This window comes from Ammospiza caudacuta, chromosome 9 (assembly GCF_027887145.1).
Source record: "Ammospiza caudacuta isolate bAmmCau1 chromosome 9, bAmmCau1.pri, whole genome shotgun sequence".
Taxonomy (NCBI): domain Eukaryota; kingdom Metazoa; phylum Chordata; class Aves; order Passeriformes; family Passerellidae; genus Ammospiza; species Ammospiza caudacuta.
In genome coordinates, this window is record NC_080601.1 from 9,938,225 (window position 1) to 9,960,374 (window position 22,150).

Here is a 22,150-nt window from a genome sequence, read left to right on the forward strand (position 1 = left end):
ATACAGAAAAATTTCACTACCACTACCTATAAAACTGCATTGGTTTTTTATCAAGTAGCTCTGTTTTAGCCCATCTAGTTGATGAACATTCTTCTCAACTAGCAAATATAAATGACTTATGGGGATAATATTTCAATATATTATGACATTGCTATACCTCGGATTCTTTTAAGATCTGGGTTATTAAATATTAAATATCAAAGCTGTAAATTATTGTAGCAGCTTTATACAACTAAATTAAATTCAAACAAAACCTAATTTCCTTAATCATTGACTGTAATCCTCCAGGAACATATGCTATTAACTCAGCTACAAATGGCATAGAAATTGTATGACTTCAGTTAAATTATTTTATATCAAATTCTAATCCAGGGCAGAGTCTTCAGTAAATCTCCTGCAGGGATTTTAATGCTTCTGCAATCATATTGGCTCTTTACTAGAGAGCTAATCTTTTTATACTCTGTTTTTTTCATTCCTTTATCCATTTCCTTCACACCCTTACTGAGCTATAGCTAGTACCTTCTATCACATATCATATTTTGAAAGATTTGGCTTTCCCCTCCTGCATTTGATCAGCAATAGTTAGGCTTTCACTTAAGACAGTATTGGAAAAGTTTTTTGTTTCACATTATGACTAAATCATTCTCATTTGTTTCAACATGTATGTTAATTGCCACTTGTGGTGATCTCTTTATAAGGCTGTCATAATTATTCACAGTTTGCAGTCAAGCATTGAGAAAGCAGAACAATTTCCTCTTCTTTAAGAACCCTATGCAAGTAAAACTAAACAGAATTAATTTAAGCAAGAAACTTCCTTAGAGACTCAAGACAATGACTAGATAATAAAGAAACAAACCTTAGAGCCCTAGGAGGTAAAAGACTTGAAAAAACCTCCAGAGATGATCTAGTCAGCCCTCTATCCCAAGTGATCAACTAAACTGCTGTCATCCCTGACAGATGTTTCCCTAATCTGTGCTTAAAAGCCTGCAACTTGGACATATCTCTTCACAATCTATTTCAGTGCTTCACTGTCCCTCCTAGCAAGATATGTCTCCAGACATCTAATTGCATATTTTTTCCTTTTTTCTTCTTTAAGCCTTTTACTTCCTTCCCTCTGCTTTGGGCCTGGTGAACAGGCAATTCCTAAACACATGGCCACTTCCATCTCTCCTCAGTTTTATTTTCTTTACACTAAATGATGGTATCTTATTCTTTCCTCAGCAGCCTTGTCCATCTCTGGACATTCTATCTTGTCAGCTCTCCCTTGGAAAAGCATCACTAGAATTAGGGTAGTTTAGTGAGGTTTTTCCCAGCACCAAGGAAGGCAGAAGAAATAACTGAAATTTGGCATGTTACAGGTCTGTTTACACATCCCAGTGTGCCTCCTTCACAGCAGAACAATGCTGCTGACTCACACTGAATTTATGACCCATTCTCATCCCTGGTCTCCTCCAGCTTAATACCCTATAATTATTTATTTATGAATATTGTAAATCACATCTTCAAAATCTCTTGAACCAAAGGCAACTAGCCATTAGCCCTAAATTTCACTGCCTAAAACATCCCATTTTGTAAGCAAGTCTGAGGCTCTTTGTTCAGAGCTCCCATGAAAAGAAAAAAAACCCACCCTAAAAAAGAACAAAACCCCACTGCATATTATCACAAAATCTCACAGAACTTTAGTTCTGGAATTCCTCCTCACAGGATTTCCTAAGCCCTGCACTCCAGCTCAAACTGGAGTCTGTCCAGCTGCTTGAACAGGGGTCTTGTGATTCTATGAGTACTTCAACCTGAAAAGGATGTCACTAACTGTCTGAAACAGAACCATTTGTTTAAGTAAGTAATTTCCTACTATAGAAACACTCCTGCCCTTCCCCACTGGTTCCTCCCTCACTGAGCCAAGGTAGGGCAGCACTTGAGCTAAGGCCCTCCTAAGCACACCAGATGGACACTGGCATGTTTCAGCTCGGCATCTACCTGCCAGCGTGGCCCTCCATCACTGCTGACTCACGTTCAGCTAGAGAACCACCTCCAAGCCTAGTTTGTTTCTGCAAACTGGTGCAATTCCACATTTCTGAAAGTTATGGGGTCTGCTTAGTGCAATCATCAGAGTGACTTGGCCTAAAGGCAGGAATTATTCAATTTAAGCACAGAGATCCTGTGGCACAGTGTTTAAAGTGCCAGATTCCCTATTCCTGCAAAAAGAAGGTCACTTCTGGTGGTGGGGGCACAGTAAGGTTTAACATTTCCCCAATGCATCAAACATGCTGCAATTGGCTGTTATGTGGCAAAGCTGTGCAGCAGATCTTGCCAAGGTGTCTTGGATGAAAATCCCACGCAGTGTGATGCATGTTCACACCACTGTGTCCAGGCTTTGCCAGAGTACAGCAGCTCCTGCAAACATTAACTCTCAAGGGTTCCCAGACACAGAACAGAGTTTCCAGAAAAAGAAGAAAAAAAGAAAGAAAGAAAAAACCTAGGAAAAAGGATATATCATTAGTACAGCCCTCTATACAGACAGACACAAGTCTTGCTTTCAGTTTGGATCCAACACTACAACCCACTCTGGATCAATTTCTTCAGACATCAGAAAGTCTCTACTAAAGCAGCCATTTCAGGTCAGAGTAAAGGTCCATCTAATTCCACTGTATGCATCCAGCCTTAGACCTAACTCCATCCTCAGGGAAAGAGTACAAAACCAAGGTAAACAAAGTTTCTCCCTCAAGAATTCTCTAGCCCATGATCAACTAGCCAGACAAGTCTAAGATGCAGATGGAACTATGCAGATGCAGTAGAAACGATGAAAGAATTTAAATGACAGAACACTAGCACATACAGAGTCCTAGAGAAAAAAAATCCTAAAAAACCCCTTCTATAAGGTTCTGTGCAGAAGTCAGTTCTTTCCCATACTACAGTGTACATCTGTACTCATGCTGGGACTCCACTCCCCCCAGCAACAGCACCACCTGAGGGCTTCTGTGCCACCTGGCTGTCCACTGACCAAACAATTCCCTGGAAGACTTCCTAGTCACGACATGTTTGAACAGATAACAGACATTTTAGCTACCATGTTTTATTGCTAATTGTCCCTCACACTCCTTCAGTCGGCCGTATCATGTTTGTCCATGCTAGAATTCATAATTTTTTCAGTTTTCTTCAGCTGGACAGCATTTCAGCTTCTTGAAGGATGCCTTCTTGCTCCTGCAGTCTCACTTACCCTGCAAATGCCGGCTTCTTCTCACTCTTTCTCAAGTTTCCCTTGATGCACAGTTATTATCTCTGCACTCCCCATGTGATTTACAGAAGCAATATCCACACTCCCTGCAAAGACTTAGGTGTTCCATCTGTCTTATTTTCAACATGCCTGCTGATCTGCGTCTAGTTTTCCTTTTTGAAGATGAGCAGAGCAATGGTAGAGAGCTCTGGCTTGTCTTACTCCTGCCAGGATGACAAATCTAAGCACATTAAGATCCTCCTTTCAGATGACCTCTTCAGCTGTTACTTCCTACATCATATCCCATAAACCACTCAGGATTCAAGTCAAGCACTGACTTCATTGGTTCTTGAACCAGCTGCTCCACAAAACAGCCACTGAAACACCTAAAAATGCACTCTGTCAAGTCTGGATGCAATATTTGCCTCTTCTAGGCCAAAGAAATGAAGCTGTCCATGAGTACTTGCCCCTCTACTCAGGCTGTTGTGCTGCCATCGTGGTCCACCACTGAGTAGGCAGAGTCAATATTGTATCTTCTTCCTACTTAAGTCTAGGACTTCCACTGATTGAGGTTTGGATTGTTCATTGATGAAATTACCTTGTTAAGCAGTTCAGCTCCCGCATGTCCTCAATATACAGAATCACTTAGCTCTCAGCAAAGCTCTCTGCATCCTTCCTGAGCACGAGAATGTTGCACTGATCATCTTTCCAAGTTTTGTGACATCTGTCTGCCCTGGAAGGATCTCCATGAACAATAGGACATACCAGCTCCCCAAGTCATTTGACATTAAGCACTCCCACGGAGGAATATCTTGTTTAAACAATCTCTTCAATCTGTCTGCTCCCAGTTTCCTCTTTAACTACATTTGACCTTAACACCAGCGGAAGGGCTGTGAACCAGCAGCACCCCAGGCATGATACGGCAGGGTGGCTATTGGCAGAAACTATCTATAGCAGGTCCTTGACTTGAATTCATTTTCCTCTGAGCGTGAGGAGCTTGATTTTTGTTCCTTCAAAAAGGCATGCCACACAGTCCATTTATTTATTCAGGCATTTCCCAAGCGAGTCATCTCTACTGTGGAATGGATTTTTGTTTTCCTTTTTTTTTCTGGGCAGGGTTAAAGTAAAGTAGTCTTCCCTTATCCCCCACCCCCAAGGATATCAGCTGGCCAGCATCAGCACTTCATAAAGGAAGAGGCTTGGCTTTGCAGTAAGGAAAATTTGGATCTTAGCAATTGAGGAAAAATACCTTCTTAGAAAGTTCACAACTCTCAGAAGAATACCTAGGAAATTAGGACCTCTGCAACACCACAGTACTTCACATGGACTTGATTCTCCACTTGCATTTTACAGTCGGCTATCTCAATTTAAGCGCTTTGGCAGTAAATTAACACACAACTAGAACAACACAGTGCCAATTTTGATCAAGAAGATATTTCTCTTTGGTAGAGAAAAGTTTAAATTTGTATACAATTTATAATCTCTATGAGAAACATTAAGGCAATTTTAAAACAAATTCTGTACTTCATCCACCTTCCCACAGGATACAAAAAGTCCCTCTGGAGGTAACTGACCTAACAGTCAAACTTAAGTGTATTTTTTTGTATATGCCTCTGTTGATCAATTCAGTAAAATTAGTGTTAGCCCAGATTTCATCCCTGTTTCTGGAGTTCTGGCCCTGGCCTGCTTTAGTCCTGAAGCACGGGGTAGATCATACAATAGAGTGGTTTGACTAGATTTCAGATTCTGACTTCTGCTGCACGAGGGATTCCAGTATTGAACTAAGCATACAAGTTCTGCTTTCTATATTGCCACATTAAACAATTATAAAAGCTCCCAATCAGGAAGAGCAGAAAGAGGGGTTTGGTTTGCACTCTCAGAAATGCAGTGGAGCTTTCAGCAAAGTGCCTTTCATTGTGTCTTTGCTGGAGATGCACGAGGCGAGAGCAGCAAGTGGGGCTGCAGGGCGATGGTAACTGGGCGAGAGGGAAAACCTCGCCGTGCTCGGTCCTTGAGCGATGATAGAGGAGACAGAAACAACGCTCCCCACCCCTGCCTTGCGCCGGCCAGGGCTGTTCCGAGCCTGCAAACCACTGCAGCATGGAAGCGTGTTTTTTTTGTTTTTTTTTTTTTTTTCCCCTTCAAAAAGTTTTCAGGAAGTCTGGGGGAGGGGCGATGCTGTTTCTTTTTTGTTATAATGGGCCCCTTTGTGGAGATGGAGGAGGAGAAGCGGTCTGTGTGCCGGCGAGGCGCAGGCTCCCCGCTGCCTGCCAAGGTAACTCGCCAGGGCTCCTGAGCGCGGCGCGGGGCAGGGCGGCATGGAGCTGATGGTGCTGCTCAATGCCCTGGTCACCCGCCTGCTCTTCGTGCTGCACTCGCTCATCGGGGTCTGGAGAGTGACCGCCGTGAAGAAGGAACCCAAGTACTGGCTGCTGGCGCTGCTCAATCTTCTCCTGTGCCTGGAGACAGGGCTCACCCTCAAATTTAAGCAAGGCAGAGGCTACAAATGGTGAGCATATTCCGCCGGAGCCCCGCTCGCTTCTTTGCATGTTCCTTGCTGCAGATAGGAAGCTGCCCCCCGAGAGCAGGGGCTGCCCTGGCCCAGGCGCCCGGGGATCGCGGGAGGCAGGGATGGAGGGCTGGTAGAGTTTGGCTAATCTGCTGCCAGGCAGAGGGCTTTCAGGAGGGGCAGTGGTACAGCAGACTACGCGGGAGGCACTCCGTGCGGCTGTGTGTGTCTCTTGCTGCAGTCAAAGCGGCGGATGCTGTGGGGCTGCAGCGGGCTGGGGGCACCGGGCACCTCCTGAGCCCTGCAGGGGCACAGGGTGAGGAGGGCCCCTGCACATGCCCTGCATGTACACCCATCCTGCCGTGCCCTGCATTGCTCATCCTGCCCTAGGACTGTATGCCCCTGCTCTCCGCCGTGCAACAGCGCTAACGCCACGCTACGGCATGAACCTAAACTTCGTAAAAAAATAAAAGATGAGTTGCAACTGTTTTGATACAGCAAGAGTGGCTTAACTACTTGGATTTGAGAGGAACTTTCATGCGTGAAAGGCTGCCCGAGAAATGAACAAAAAAGTTAGTCATAGCAGAGCTTGGCCAAGCACATGGGGTTTTACATGCATCTAAAGAATTACTGCTGTCATCTACAGCTCATCAGTGCTCAGGCAGCCAAAACAAAATGCTCTGTGAAAAGGAGGCGGTCACATAACTAATTGTCAAGATTTCACTAGGACCTTTTATTGTTAAAAACTCAAACTGCAGGCAGGCCTTCAGAAAAATAGAGTACTAGAGAGCCCTGGAGTATTTCCATGTTCTTAAAATCCTGCCCATTGCAACCTGTGAAAGTCATTATAACAGAAGAAGTGTTGTGTGACAATTCGCACAAGAGTTCCATGCTCTAAATTTGAATGTAATAAAAGCAGTGATAAAGTCTGGGACACTGGAAAATTGAGCAACAGCAGAGCCCTAAATGCAGTTATGAGACAGGCAGATTGAACAGTACCAGTTATTTTGGGAGAGGAGGCAGCAGAATCTTCATGAAGGAAGACTTGCTAATGGAGCTTTTAAAAAATCCAAACAAAAATAGATACCAAAAGCAGATCCATGTTAGATGCATACATAGAAGACTGGACTAAATTTATCTAGAAGAAAATTTTGAAAATGGATGTGGTGCAACACTTTAAGCAGCAAAATAAAAGTACATATATAGATGAGTACTGTAGACAAATGGCCAGCATCTATTTGCATCAGGATAATTTTCTGCTCCAGTGGAAAACAGTCACAGAACAAACATCATCAGTGTTTGTAGAAACAACTCCACAGAAAATCACCAATCCAGGCAAGGGGCAGGCTATGCAGCAGGACTCCTGTTTCCAACACCCTGATATTCTCTGTTCATTATTGACAGAGGACTGTTACTTATTACACCAGCCTAAAACATTTAATGGCACATGTGGAAAAAAAGTCTTCTTGTGAGCCTGGCCATGTAATATTTCCTCTAGATTGCTCCTTCTGAAAGAAAGGCAGGGTTAAAGCCCCTGAAGTCTCTTGGCCTGATGTGATATCATTAGCTCAGTATTGCTAACCTGCCAGCTGGATGGATTTTTTGTGTGCTGAAGTCCTACAGGAAATACTGTAAAATGTTAGTTCTTCCATTCAAATGAGAGGTGTGTTCTCTCCCAAAATAACCAGGCTAAAAACCCACACAATCACTAGCCCCCCTTTTTTTTTTAGGAGAAAAAAAAAAAGCTAACAACAGCAACAAAACCCACTGCCAAAAAAACCAACACCCCCTCAACCCTGAAAAACTAAAAAACACAATTAAAACCAAACTATCTTAGAGGGAATAGTTTGAAACATTTCAGAGCAGTTTAGCAACCCAGTAATTTCCCTAAGCACCAGGATATTTTGTTTTTCCTCAGTACTTAATCTTCACTGGAAAAGTCATGATTACTAAAATAAAGATACGTTCAACATAGGGACAAACAGTAAATGCAATGACATTTGGCCAAAATATTGCTGCAGTTGCTTACTTATAAGCAGTTTAAATTCATTGCAGAATGTGCCAGAGGCAGAGTAGAAGGAACCAAGCAAATGTCCCAAGGTGGACCCACCCCTAGTCCCAGGGCATTGCAGCAATGCCCAGTCTATACTGTAGCATGCAGAGCTAGATACAAAATTTGTGGCATTGCACCTCATTCCTACTCCAGAAGTACAGAATTACCAAAAAAAACCCCCACCTCAATCAAATGTCACGTGTTTAATAAGAAAACAGCAGCAACTCACTCTCACAAGAATCACTACTTGTAGGAGTTACGAAATCTCTCTGTTACTTCTGAATAAACCCAGCTAAAGAAGCTGAAGATAACAAAGCTTCATCAACATCAGTTATTGTGCTGATTTTGGTTGAATAAATGATTTTCGTGGGTGCACTGGCATTTAGCCAGCACCAACCCATCACAGTTATATAGAACACTGGCAGGGAGAAAAGAACTAGAAAATTCTACCACTGTTAGCACAAGTGGGGAAACAAGGCCAAGATCCATTTTTATGAACCCATTTTAAATGCACAGCTTGCATCTAAAAGATCTACTGAAGCAGTGCTTGTTTTAGGCAAACTGATGCTATTTCTACCTTTCCTGTGTCAATGCACAGGATTGTGAGTAACCTTTATCTCAGCATCACTCAGTGAAGTGACTCAATGTATTAATTCACTCTTCATGAAATCAGAAAGAGCATGTTAGCTACAGGCTTTTTAAATACAGAAAATGCTGTGATAGAAATACCAACAGCAAAGTGCCTCTGGTCAGCTCTTAAAAAAGAAATTTTTAATAAATTTCCATATATGACCTTAGATGGATGTACAGATAAAACCTGTTTATAATACTCCCACAGCACAAGCAAACCAGCAAGAATAGCAATTCTTATTTGCAGTTACCCTATTTCTTAATATCCCATATGGCAGAGGCACAAAATACAATATATCCAAACATTATCTGCATTGGAAAGTATTTATGATGTATCATAATACCAAGATATCTTTTCTTTTCCTTCACAGGTTTTCACCAGCAATATTTTTATATCTGATTTGCATAGTACCATCACTATGGCTACTAGAAATTCATCATGGGACTCAGGTATTTAATATGAGACAAGATGGAATAGTTTGAAATTGATGCATTATTTGATGGGTTGGCTTCAGGCATGCAGTCAGAAGTCTGCAAAGTCTTGTTCCAGTTCTCTCTTTCATATTGGTGGGTGTCCCAGTCTAGCTACAGCTATATTATGACTATTGTGCACTTCCTAATTATCAGATAATGAGACTCTTTCCTAGCTAAAAACGAGACCATGTATCTGTATTTATCTGAGGAACTGAGGACTACAGGTTTGAAAAACACAGCCTTTCACCCCCAGGTTACCAGCATGAATCTTGCTCAGTAGGGTAAAAGAATGCCATTGCTTTAGAGGTCTTTGCAAAATAAAGTGAGTTTGACAGTCTTTAAAAGCAAATGCCACAACTTCAAGCAAGTCAAAATTGAGACAGGTATCAGTGAAAGGGGTCTTAAACTCACATTGTCTCATGTTTGCTACAACATAGGAGAGCACACAGAGTGTTACCACAGCTGGAAATACATCTGAAAATGTTTATATCCTTCCTTTCTTTGTGTTGCATAATCATCTAGGAGAGAGAGGAGCTGGATTCCAATTCAGGACTAAAGCATATGGTAAAATTTTTAAGGGCAAGTGTTCTGGGGTCAGTTAGGGCCAGAACAGAGCCACTTCACCCAACAGGTCTCACTGAGTCAAGCTCATGCAGGCTTGTTTCAAGTCCCTATAGCACTTCCATGCAGTGAAAAGGAAGTTTTGTCTGTGCCTGTATTTGCACATATGCAGTGCCCTACATCCATAGCAGTAAAGGTTCTGATTGGAACAAGAACAAAAAGTAACAGAAGAAAATACATAAATTAGACTAAGCAGACCTAGTGCCTCATTTTCTCCTTTGAAACATTGTTAGACTCCACAGAAGCATAATCAAATATTCAAAATTGTGTTTACACTAAAAATGCCTCAGGCATTTTCTAAATACAACAGCAGGAATTTATTGTCTTCTTGTTTTCCCAAATCTCCTTAAACAGTCACAGACAGGTAATGTGGATATTGAGAACATTTGTCATAGTTAAATCTGGTCCAAGAAACAGGCTAATTCTGTAGTCAAAGGCAGCAGTTTATTTCCCAAAATGATGTTAGAACATGGCATACTTTGTTCTTATTGATATACTGCTATGGTGAATTAAAGAGGGAGTATATCAAGTTAACAGCTTAGTTTATACCTGGAGAGATAGGATAGAGAGTTCTGGAAACACACAATCTAACAGATTCAAAAACAATACCTCCAGAAGGGGAGTAGCTTTCCTAACAATTAATCTCAAACACAGCACTCAGACTAGCACTACTCTCCAAACTGATGTATTCCTGGGATTTCATTATTTAAATGCAAACAGAATGGGTAATTATACGGTCACTAGATCCACACTTTTAATATATACACTATGAAAACAGTGTGTGGTCTTTAAGGCAGTAGAACTTTGATCTTGTGTTGAATCCTTACCAGGAAGCATCAGCTGCTCATGTCAGTGCTATTATTTAATGCAGGTGCTAATAGGCATCTCTCTTCCTGAAGACAGAGGCAATTCTGCCTCTGCGTACTGCAGAACTGGACATATAATGCCATTCATATATCAGAGGTGAAATACTGACTGCATAGAAACTACTGCTTTGTGGTAATGTATTTGGGGGTGAAATATATGTTTGGAAGAGATTATAAAGTCAATTGAACTGTACAGAGTGAAAAAATTGCTGTCTGCTGTCAAGCAAATTGAAACCATTTAATCCATTAAAAAACCCAAACATTCTTTCAGGATTTCAGGGCTCTGTTACCTTTGCTGATGCCTGGTGTGCCACTGCCACAGAAAGCAGTAACTGAGCACCTTTTGTAGGGCTTACCCAACTACCAGGGCTCTAGCTGATGCAGGCTTCCAGTCAGGAATAAGACAGACACTGGGTAAACCTTGTAATTATTTTTAACCACCTTAACTTGAACACTCTGGGGATATAGTGAATATCACTGTCCATTCCCTCAGCCTCATTCTGAGGTGGGATTCTCTTACCAGCTAAAACTATACCATAATGAGCTCCTCAAAGTGATCTTACATCTTTCACCACTCCTTCCTTGCCGTAGCCATTATATTCCTCAATTTGGAAAACAACTTAGATAATCTTTGTTTCATGTTTTACATTTCAGCTTTCCTGTATGAGCAAAATGAAGCAGTCAGGGGTGCTTTGAATTTCTGACATCACATGTGTTTCCATAGTGACAGCCACACTGTTTGCAGCAAAGCACAGACAGCAAGCCAGGTACCTGTTGCTTGGCAGAGGGCCTGCTCCAGGGAAGGGCTGGACTCTTCCAAAATGTCCTCAGACTGACAGCCTCCATGCACATTAATAGGTTGAGGGTACTCCACCCTAATATTCAAGTTGCAATTTTACACCCCAGTGCTGGCCCCATTATGAAAAGTTTTAGCTAACCTCAGTTATATTTGAAAACAATAGATTGTGAATGAGGTGCAAGCAGAAATTGGCTGAATTAGTTTGGTGTTTCAGGTGTCCCCCATGCACTGGCAGTGAGTTTCTCTGCAGGCCATCACCATGTCATGCAACAGCATTTCCGTTTTGATTAGATGGCTTATGAATCGGTAAGCTTCATCTCACAAGAAACAAAATAAAGTAAGCCAAGTCAGAGTTAATACAAAATGTGTATAGCCTCTTCCTTTTATCTTTGCACAGAAAAACCTGAAAACAAACCCATTTTTATTTAGCTTGGTGCACAGTCAACATTTAGGACTTACTGGGGTCTAAAATAAGAAGGCAAATCATGTTTATCAAATGCCCATGAAACAGTAAAACAGTATTCACTTGCTTATTGTCACATTCCCATTTAGTCACTGCACATCCATAAATCAATAAGTAAATATGCCTAGCACCAGCGGTCCTATTTACATGCATATACATGATGTAAAAAAAGGCTCTTCTCCAGATTTTCAAAGATCATTTCACAATCACCACTTATTAAATATTCAGAGAAGCACAAACCCAAACAAGATATGAACATACTTAAATGAAAAAACAGAAACCTGCTTTAAAAAAAAAAAAACAAAAACAGGAGACTGGCTTTGCAGATGCAGATTTCCATTTCTTGTCTGGAAGCAATTGAGAAGAGCTGTGGACTGGCCCTGAGCTTGCCAATCAGTCCAAGATCACTGAGCCTTGTTCTGAAATAGTAACACACCTCTCAGCTGAAAGTACTCACAAAAATGACATAGAAGGAAAGACACCTACCAAAGACACCAATAATGTGAATTAATTTTTAGAGGTATTTCCTGCAACTTTGTGCACTAGAACAACATTAAAAGAGCTCCCCTGCAAGCCAAGGCATGGTTTCTTCTGCCTCCTTCTAGCAGTCAAGCTGCTGAGTCCTGCAGCTCCTCAGCCTTGGATGTGAAGTTCTGTGCAGGTTCGTGGCTGCTTTCCTATTACCATGCCAGACCAGGCAAGGGGCCAGAGAGGTGAGCTTAAATGCAGACTTAATGACAAACCAAAGGCTGTCAGAGTCGGCCTTCCTCCTCCTGCACAGGTTAGTCATCCCTTTTCCCTACCCAGGCTACTTGTTGATCTTCACTTCTTAGTATTCTAGGGTGGTTAGGACACTTGTGCAGTATTTTCAGGTTGTGGTCTCCTCAGCTGTGTCACACAGCCAGTGGAAGTAACTCAGCCTGACTTTGACCTTGGGGTGGGTCTCCTTAGACTTTAGGGTTTTTCTGTAGGCAGCAGATACAGATGCCTCTTCAGAGCACCAATTAAGTTACATTTCCAAAGCATCCTCTGAACAAGCCGTTCCCTCTCTCTCCTTTAGTTGAAGGGCAAACCCAGGGAAATTAGCCCTACAAGGCTGTAGCCAGGCAGAGAGTACCAGCCCCTCCATCTCACTGTTTCCATGCCCAGAACTTGAGACTAAATGGAAACATCATCTTCCCCACATCTGTGTGTCAATCTTTCAAGACTCTCACACCCACTGTTCAAATAAAACAAGCATTCAGCTTAAGACTCTTTAGCGCCAACTCTAAAAGCAGCAAGCACTGACATTTTTTCCAGTTTTTTCCAGGCACAGGAAATTTATCTACCATAAGGTCAGACAAGAGGCAGCATTTACCCAGATACTGAACAACATCAGAGACCAAGAAAAGTATCAAAGTAGAATCTGAAATTTCCTGAAAAACATTGCTCTGATATTGGCAGGCTTTATGCTGAACACAACTACTCAGTATGCTCTCGAACACATTCCAATTGTTGCAGAAAATCAATCCCCATGCAAAAAAATGGTGGGGGCCCAGTGGGGAAATGCAAATCATCTGCAATTCTCTGGCGAAAATAGGACAGGTTGTAAATAGTAACAGCATGGTTTGATTTTCTAATTATCCTCTTTTTATTGCAATGGAGAGAGATGTTATGGATTGTTATGAAGACAGATCTTGGAGCCGTGCCCCCCAGCTGCTCCTGGGCCAACCTTGGGTGTGAAGGTAGAAAGGCAGGACAGTGCTGCAGACACCACTGTTGTACTGTAGTTGGAGTAACAATATGTTTTGGCAACACTCAATTTCCCAGATCACTGTGTACTTGTAGGAAGTAAAAATATCCTTTATTCTATTTCAAAGGGATAGGCAAAAAATACAGGTCTAGTTCTCTTAAATACTCCTTTATTTCACCTCTCACCCTATGAATTTCCATACAAAATAAGGCACAGCAGGGGCAGGAGAGGTGGAAGATACAAGTCATATATCCTACCTAATTTTCAGCCTTGAGGGAAGTCATACAAAAAAATAAAAGTGACATTTTCAGAGAACTTTTCCTGGATAGTAGAAAACAGAAGCAGATATTTTGAGAACAAATTTTTGTTGAAGGCCACTCCATTGGCCTTTGAATTTGCATGCTCTTCTGGAGTACAACCCTGTACTTTCTTAGGAACCTACCAACACATTCCTCCTGTCCTCATGAGAGGAATTCCTCCCTTCTGAAGAAGAGGGGAATTACATTAAGAGCGAGGACCTTTGCAAACATCAGATACCCTCTGCAGTTCAGCAAAACAGGACACAGCCATAGAGCACATCTGCTCCTGGGTGGGATGTTTACACGTGTGTCATGTTTTTGTTCACAACAGTACTGTGGCAATGAGCCTGGGGCTGTTCAGGTCAATGTCAGCAATCAAGACTTCAATCAATCCAGAGAGAGCAGTCATGGAAGTGAGGGAACAGATCACCACATCATTCAGACGGTAGGGCACCTTTTCTGGTTTCTGGTAGAGATCTTATGACAATTAGAGATAAGCACCTTGTGAGTAAAACAAAATAACAAAACAAAAAACCAAAAAAAAAAAAAAAAAAAAAAAAAAAGGCAAACAACCCAGGACATGTATATTATATATATTTGTAGTTTAGAAAACCACATTGTGAAAATACAGCATGCTACTGTTGCTAAGACCAGTCTCTGTGTAAAGAAGAGGTGACCCTACCATTCTCTTGTGAATCTCAGTAACTGAATTTAGAAAGTGCCTGGGTAACAAGTCTGCAAAGCACAATGCTCAATTGAAAAATGAGAACAGGAGGAGTAGTACACAGAGAAAGATTTGATATTCATTATCCAAAGTTTGTATTAAAGTGCCTTTTAAAACCAGGCCTGCCAGATGGAAATTATTTGTTCTCATACAATGTGAAAGAGAACAAAAGCAGGCTCTAAGACAAATACAGTCTCTGACAGTATCTCTAACATCAGTCTCCTGAAGTTACAGTACATTATTGTTGTCTTTTAAACAGGCTAAAGTCTTTGTCAATCAGCTCTCCACAATCTGTGAGACTGTATGGACACTGGCTCTCCACCAGACTTTTCTACTGCTGCTAGTAGTTGGGAGATGGCTTCTTCCCATTGGAGTTGAAATCACCCGGGATCAATTGTCTCAGCTGCTTCTCATGTTTGTGGGAACAGCAGCAGATATACTTGAATTTGCTAGTGAGACCTTGGACATTGAGGATGTTCGGTAAGGATTTTTTGCTGATGATATTTGTGTAATGTGCAGTGTTCAGACTGATAAAATTGCATTTCCCATAGAAAGCAGAAGGCTGCATTCAAGGGCTCTGTGTGCCTGCTCTTGCCTTTCCCCCGTGAAAGTCCTGTGAGCTTTGTTGGGGATTACTCATGTGTTGCCAGCAGAGAAGCATGTCACATCATCACAATGAAAGGGTTCAGGGAGCCAAGCAAGCAGCCTGACTGCCAGGAGTTCTTACAGCTACAGGAGCTGAAACACTGGATACACAGTAAGCCTCCTTCAGGTTAATGAATTGTTTCAGATGGGCAGGGAAGCAACTAGAGCTGGCTTAAGTGACTCATTATCCAAGTTGCTTCTTTGGTTATCTCATGGTAGAGTGACAAAGTGTTCAAAGATAAGAAGAAAGGGAATGGCAGAGTCTGGTGTGAATTTTCAACACTGATCTCTCCCCGAGAAAGTAAGCTCACCTCCCCCTCACACTGCTGAGAGATGAGCTGTGAACATCCATCATAAGGAAAGAGTCACAGAAGATGTTCATCTTCTCTAACAAATACTATTTTATTTTTTGTAAGTATCATAGCAAGGCTTTTAGAGCAGGAAAACAGTCCTTCCCACTTGGCAGAGAAGCTTCAGGCTTGCAAAGAATGTGTAATCACTACAAGGGTAAAGATATCCCCTCTGAGCCACAGAGTCTATTCTCATATGCTTATTATTATAACATTAGCTTCAGATATTTAGTGTAATTACACAGCTGGAACATGTAAGCCTTAACAGCAAAAACTCCATACAAAAAGGTGCTTCTGTTTTCCTTAGTGTTGCATTGTAAAAGCACATATAAATAAACCAATCACTGTTTCACTCAGCTACCCTTTAAATTATTACAAACACTACAGGAAACTTTTTTGTGATCTCATAAGGAAACTGCATCTTCATTGTTACCACTTTTTCCCCTCCCACAGGAAGAATTACACTCTCATAAATGCAATTCTTGCTGTATGGACCTGGAGTATGTTACAGTTTCCACTTGATCTTGCAGGTTAGTACTTGCACACAAACAAGAAAAGAGAAAAATGCCCTTAAGTTTTTGCTGGTACATCTTGTGGTTGTGCACACACTACATACAGGCTGTACTAAGGACTTCTGATGGAGAGGAATTCATATTCAGCAGCTTTTGAAGAAAGCTCATTGTGGTTTCTTTTGAGGAAATACTTGTTTCTGGCTAACCTCTGATCTCTCTCATTGAGCTGTCTACTTTCAGGAAAAGGAAAAAATGATTGCACTATTGTGTTGCTCCAGTTGCCTATTACTGCCTTAAACTTCACTATGTGAGCTCTCACGTTAGAGCTGGTCTATTATGCCTCAAATTTGGTTAGGTCCTAGACCCTACAGAGAGGCAGGCACTTGTGAACCACAGAACAGCGCAGCCAAAAGCACAGGAGAAATTACCTATTCACTGGAGACCTAAAGGACCATATGATGTTGGGACTGTATGATGTTATCCTAATCCAAAAGGGCCAGCTATTCAGCCAGCTCAGGGCTGTGTTTGCTCCTGGGCAGAAAGAGCTTCTCCCTGTCCAAAAAGAACAATGAAAGCTGTATGGAGCATCATCTGTTCCAACCATTTTGGCCTCCAATCACAACAAGTTTGCAACAACCATAGCAGTCCAAAAATGCATTATCCTCAGTACCATCTATACAAAATAGATTTCTAGGCTAACACGCTGACTAGAATAATAAATTAAAAATTCCTTAAATATTATTTTGTTCATTAGTCTTTTCTTCATGGATGCTGCTAGGCTTTGTTTCCAACAGGGAAGTTATGAAAATATTTCAGCCTTTCAGCTCAGCAGCTCACCTCCTAAAAAATCAGATGCAATCACATTTCAGCTTTATCATAGCTAAAATTCCTGCTACTGCTAAAATATATTCTATTAAAGATGCACAGCAGTCAGGTTTAAAAAACCTCAACCAACCAAATAAAAAGCATCCTATATACATCACCACCACACAAAAAAATTCAGATAGCACTTAAACAATCTGTTCATTTTTTTCATCTAGCCGTTGCTTTTCCATTTATTTAATTACATCTACCAGTTAAAATTAAATTACTGAACACCTATTTCCCTGAAATTACTATGGGTACAGTTCATTTTAGGTAGTTCTATACAGTTGCACAGATAGTACTTTTTGTTCAAGCATCAGAATGTTTATTCACACAAACATGACGTAAAAGAAATTTTTAGGCACTTATTATTAGACTACAGCAGTGCAGTTAGGACTATTAAACAGCAATGGCACAGAAGCACATTAAAAAATTAGCTGCTGCTGAAGCTTTGCCTAATGGATTCAGCAAATTTCTATATTTTACAACTCATTTTCCATTTGAGTCTCATCTCTTTCTCCCCCCACCCCAGCATTGACTCAAACAATAGAATTCTTTTGGCAAGCTGCAATTTTTGGCAGTTGTTACCGCATCACAAGTAGCGATGTTTTTTTAAACCAATGAAATCTCCCTGTCCAAGAGACAGGTTAATTAAGCTTCATGTATTTCTGTGAGACACAGCCAAATTTCCCCACACAAACCCTTCTGATGCTCCTTCTCTGGACACTACACCATAGAGGGCATTTGAGCCCACCATCACCTTTACAGCCAAGGGGAACCCATGTATGCAAGTTCCAGCAGTTGTGTGATATTGATACCCACAAGGCTAAAAACAGGTATCTGTGCCTCAAGTCTTACATGGCAGACAGAAACCACAAAGTGCTCAATATTGCCTGGCACTGACAGACCTTTTTCTTACTATGACACGTGAGAAAGGCAATGGTTATCTAGTGAATATTTTAAAAGCAGTGTCTTAGCATGGAAGAAAGTGAACTGCTACAGCACTGGCTGTTCCTTTTCAGCACAGTTTTTTTCTTAAGGATGCATATGGGTCTGGCCTGTTGATTTACCAAATAAAAGGTCTGGGGAAGTTGTAAAGAATCATTAGGTGGTCTCTTTCTGCTTTTTGTCATAGAAGGGTATAAATACTGGGAGGTTTGAGGCATACAAAAGGGGAAGTGGTTTTTAATCCTGTTTGTCAGACCACATAAGTGCCTCAGGTGAGTTCAGCGTGTTTTGCTGAAAAACATCCCAGAAACTGGATATGCTATATGTTGCACAGTTTACAGGTGAATGTATTTATAATCCAGAGTACTCTGTATTGTGAGTGCCCTTTAGGCCAACCCTGGCTCCACTTCACAAAATTGTTTTAACATGACTGTTTTCCTTGCAGTACAGCATATTGGCTGCAAACCAAGCGCGTCGGCCAGGCGGATCCCCAGCCTGCTGCTGTGCAGGTACAGTGCGGAACTGTGGAACATTGGTGTCAGTCTTTTCATACAGGATGGCCCCTTCTTCATTGTGCGTTCAATTCTCATGGGCCACTTCAGAATATTCAATCAGATGCTGGTGTTTTTTACAGCTAAGAATATCTTAGTTGTCACTCTGCAGTTGTACCGCCTGGCAGTGATAACCTTAGACTTCCGTAGCACCGTTCTGCAGAAGAGCAGGAAAGAAGTCTGTTGCTGCCCATGTGAGCCTTATGAAGCTCATGCTCATGCTACTGGTCGCCAAGAGAATGAAATGAAAGAGTTTGTTGCTGTTCCTCCAAAAGAGGAATCCCAAGCTCCCTCAGAAGATCACTGAGCAATTACTGACTTGGAAGAGGTTGCATTTCCCACAGCTTCTTCAGAAGGGCTGTGTCAGTTTCTGTGATCAAATACATCTTGAGTGCCTAAGTCATCTTTTCCATCAAGAGAACATTCATTTCTTCTAAACTGTAGGGGAACTTTTCTCAAGCAAATTGTTAGCAATGGGACCTTTTAAAAATCCATTTGTATGGTGCGTTTTGACTAGTTCCATATTATATTATTCACAGGGATTTTGTAGCCATAGTTTGTAGTATCAAGAAAGGTTGGGAGCACTAACAAGAATGGTTATTACCGTTGGTGGCATTGTGCTGACCTATGCGCTTGCACAAATTCAAGTGGAAGGACAAGCCTGTCCTTTATAGGAAGCACAAAAGCATTGAGCTCTACTGAAATAGTAGGGCTATGACTACAGTGTGATGAACAATATATTTGCCATATACAGAAGGAACTTCAGCAGCAACAACTGTGCAGGCATGTTAGTGCTGTTACTGTGACATGAGAACATTGTTCATTCCAGAAATTTAAGGAAACCTTCAGATGTTACCTCATCTTTGGCTGGATTCAGTTAAGAACTATGCAACACCATGAAACTACATACAAAAGACTCTTGTGACCTGCCTGGTCTGAATAACCTAAACCTTAACAAAAAGAAAAATCAGCCCCCTAATCACTGCAAGCCAGCTGCATTTGCTACAGGCATTTTCTACAGAGTTGCTTGCCTTTCTATTTCTACCAGTTAGAACATACACACAACACACATGGAGAAAACCTCACCAAAGTATTTGTAAATACTTTTTTCTTTTTGATTTTACAGTTGAGACAGTTTTTTAAATGTCTCAATTTTGTATGATTTTTATTAGTAGCCTGACCCAGACACAGACACTCTCTAGAAAGAAGATAGCACTGCTGCTGAAGGCAGTCTAAGGCAAAGGATTTAGGCATGCACTTCATGTTTCATAAAGCACCACAAGGTCCCATGAAATAACCTGAGAGATTGTCTGGTCTGATGAGTGTCAAGATCCATTTTTAAGAAATGGCTAATAATTAATACTTTACTACTTTCACATTTGGAGTGAACAACACGGGCCCTAATTTCTCCCAAGAGCACACTTGAGATCAGTGTAAGATCATTTGCTCGACTTAGCTTAGAGAAGCTGAAAGTAAGATAAGTGGTTTTTGAAAGTCTGCCTAAAAATTCTGTTTTCAGAGAAAATGGCAGGTGCTTTTACAGATTCCTGCATCCATTCTGAAAGAGAGCAGAAAAGCATATAAAGTGACCTAATTAAGGTAATTTCACTATTAAAGCACCAAATTAAGCCTTGTTTTCTAAAGCCTTAGCTATCTGAAAACCAGGGTCTGGTTTCAGGAATGAATGGAAGTGTTTCTGCCATCATTGCAGCAGTCATACACTTATTTATCCACAGCCTGATAAACAATGATACATTTATTCTTTGAAAAGCCCAAACACCAAAGATGTGAACGTGCATTTATACTTGTGAGTTGTTACTGTTCTGTGCAGGATAAGACCCTTCCATTATGAAGGAAGAAAATGCACAGCCATAAGGAAGTATCACGTGCTTCATAGCCCTGTCTACCCTTTATATAGTAGTAATATTGTGCAACACCTCCTCCTCTGCTTATTTTCAGCCTTTTTCCAGCAGCAGTTTTAAAAAGCCAATCCCTACTTGCCATGGTGTTGTGAGGTAGACATATGGAAAATGGAATGCAGCTTCATTTTGGATTTTAATTCAAGTCTAGAGGTAAAAAATGTGACAGCTCTGATGATGATCTGTGCTGTCTAAAACCTTTCACACTGGGATGAATTTAGAATCACTTGGTAGAACCATAAGACAGCTCTTCCTTGTGGATGCAAGCCGGAACTACTCATATTCATTTTGAGTTTACCACTTGCTGATATAGTAATTATCCTGTTAAAAGGATCACTGCTAATTAATTTGGAGTGTACTGAGCTTGCTAGAACATTATTCTAAATTCATCAGCACAAAAATTGCAAGGATGTACTTTTTTAAAACTTGCTATTTCAAATCTTCCTTCAGCAACAAACTGCCTACTAGACTCAGCCTGCAGCAAATGCAAGATCCCCTGGGGTCGGCAGTACAGAGACTGGTTACAGCAGGAATATTTCACAGCAAACTCTATTTCCTGGTCTTCGGGCTGTTCAATTTTAAACAGCAGTAAAGCTTCTAATCACCTTTATGGTGCTAAGAACTCACTCCAGTGTTAGGTGTTTACAAAATCCCATCCTCGTTCACTCACAGACAATATAGGGCAGATCTTCTTAGCGTTTACAATAAAGTAGATTTGGGCTTCCCTTTTTTCGTCCCCACTATTGCAGTGATGGCAATCAGATTGTTTAAAACCAAAAGAAAATCCAGGCTAACAAAGCAGTATTATAAATTCCCACTTGGGTACAGAAAGGAATCACATACACCAGGTAGCAGCAGGAGTGACATGCAGCTCCCTCTACTCCACTGAGAAGCCTGGAAATGGCAATTAAAAAGTCTAGTAACTTGTATGTTTTGGGCAGAGCAGCCAACCCCAGTTGCAAGCCCTCCTCAGTTTCCTGTTTCAAATGTTGGGAGCAGGACTGCAGCTCTGTGTTTGCAGCAGGCTGCTGGAGGCAGCTGAAGCAGCAGCTGGCTGTGGGGAGCCCTGGTGCCACCCCATTGCCTTCCAGGGCTCTGCACAAGGCAAGGGGGTAGACTGGATTCACCTGAAGATCTGCCAGAAGCTGTGGTGTACCCAAAAATGTCATGCTTGCTCCGCAGGAAAAGCTGCAGTAAACCTTCAGATGGGGAAAATTCAAGCCTCCAAAATGGAAGAACTTCAGAACATTTTTCTTAACCGTTATTTACTCAAGCCAGGAGACCACATTAATAAATCTGTTCTGCAAACAGATATCTGACCATTTACTGTTATTTATTCTGGTTGTTCCTGCCTTGTCCTTCTAAATTATTCCATATTAAACCTCACTAAAATGTTTTACCACTTGTCTTTTCCTGGGCTAAAATGTATTCCTCCTTTCGTTTGGACATTGGCTTAAATAAGATCATAGCCCTAAGCAGGAAAAACAACAAACAACAGCGATGATTTTATTGCGTTCCTGTTGGTATTTGTACTGTACTATGTTCTCTGTGACCATGTGGAAATGGAAGAAAATGTGCAATTACTTTAAAAAAATTCCAACAGCATTTTGCAAATAAAAGGCAGTTACCTCAGGCATAGCTGCCAATTTATTATGTGAGAGCTGACTGTTATATGTTCCTATTAATTATATCTTCCACATGCTGCTTTTCCTTTCCATGCTTCGTAAGTTAATTACTTAGGCCAGATTCTGACTGCTGCTGTTGCCTTGAAAACCCACAAGCAACTGCAGCTAATTTCGCTCTGTTCTGGGTAGGTTCTTTATTCCGAACCTTTGCCTCCAAGTACGCAAGTCACACTGCAGTCCCCAAGAGGATGTGTTCAATATCTGCACACAGGAGGCATTTTAAACACACACACAAATACATACATGCATTAAGATACCCTCACACACACCTGGCAATGCCCAATATACAGCT

General features: G+C 41.3%; 1 protein-coding gene across 1 annotated transcript; it reads left to right on the forward strand.

Annotated features, from left to right (window-relative positions):
• The first annotated feature begins 5,464 nt into the window (after window positions 1-5,464).
• TMEM26 (transmembrane protein 26) lies at window positions 5,465-21,818 on the forward strand. The gene is made up of 6 exons (XM_058810608.1): window positions 5,465-5,723; window positions 8,778-8,856; window positions 13,992-14,105; window positions 14,644-14,864; window positions 15,833-15,909; window positions 18,149-21,818. The coding sequence occupies exons 1-6, from the start codon at window positions 5,533-5,535 to the stop codon at window positions 18,559-18,561; spliced, it is 1,095 nt and encodes a 364-aa protein (XP_058666591.1). The 5' UTR covers window positions 5,465-5,532; the 3' UTR covers window positions 18,562-21,818.
• The last annotated feature ends 332 nt before the right edge of the window (window positions 21,819-22,150 follow it).

Bases quoted from the DNA above. Each gene is read 5' to 3' on its own strand.
- TMEM26 (XM_058810608.1), top strand. From the start codon at position 5,533: ATGGAGCTGATGGTGCTGCTCAATGCCCTGGTCACCCGCCTGCTCTTC. The intron at 5,724-8,777 runs GTGAGCATATTC...TTTCCTTCACAG, and splicing joins CAAGGCAGAGGCTACAAATG to GTTTTCACCAGCAATATTTT. The intron at 14,106-14,643 runs GTAGGGCACCTT...TCTTTTAAACAG, and splicing joins ATCACCACATCATTCAGACG to GCTAAAGTCTTTGTCAATCA.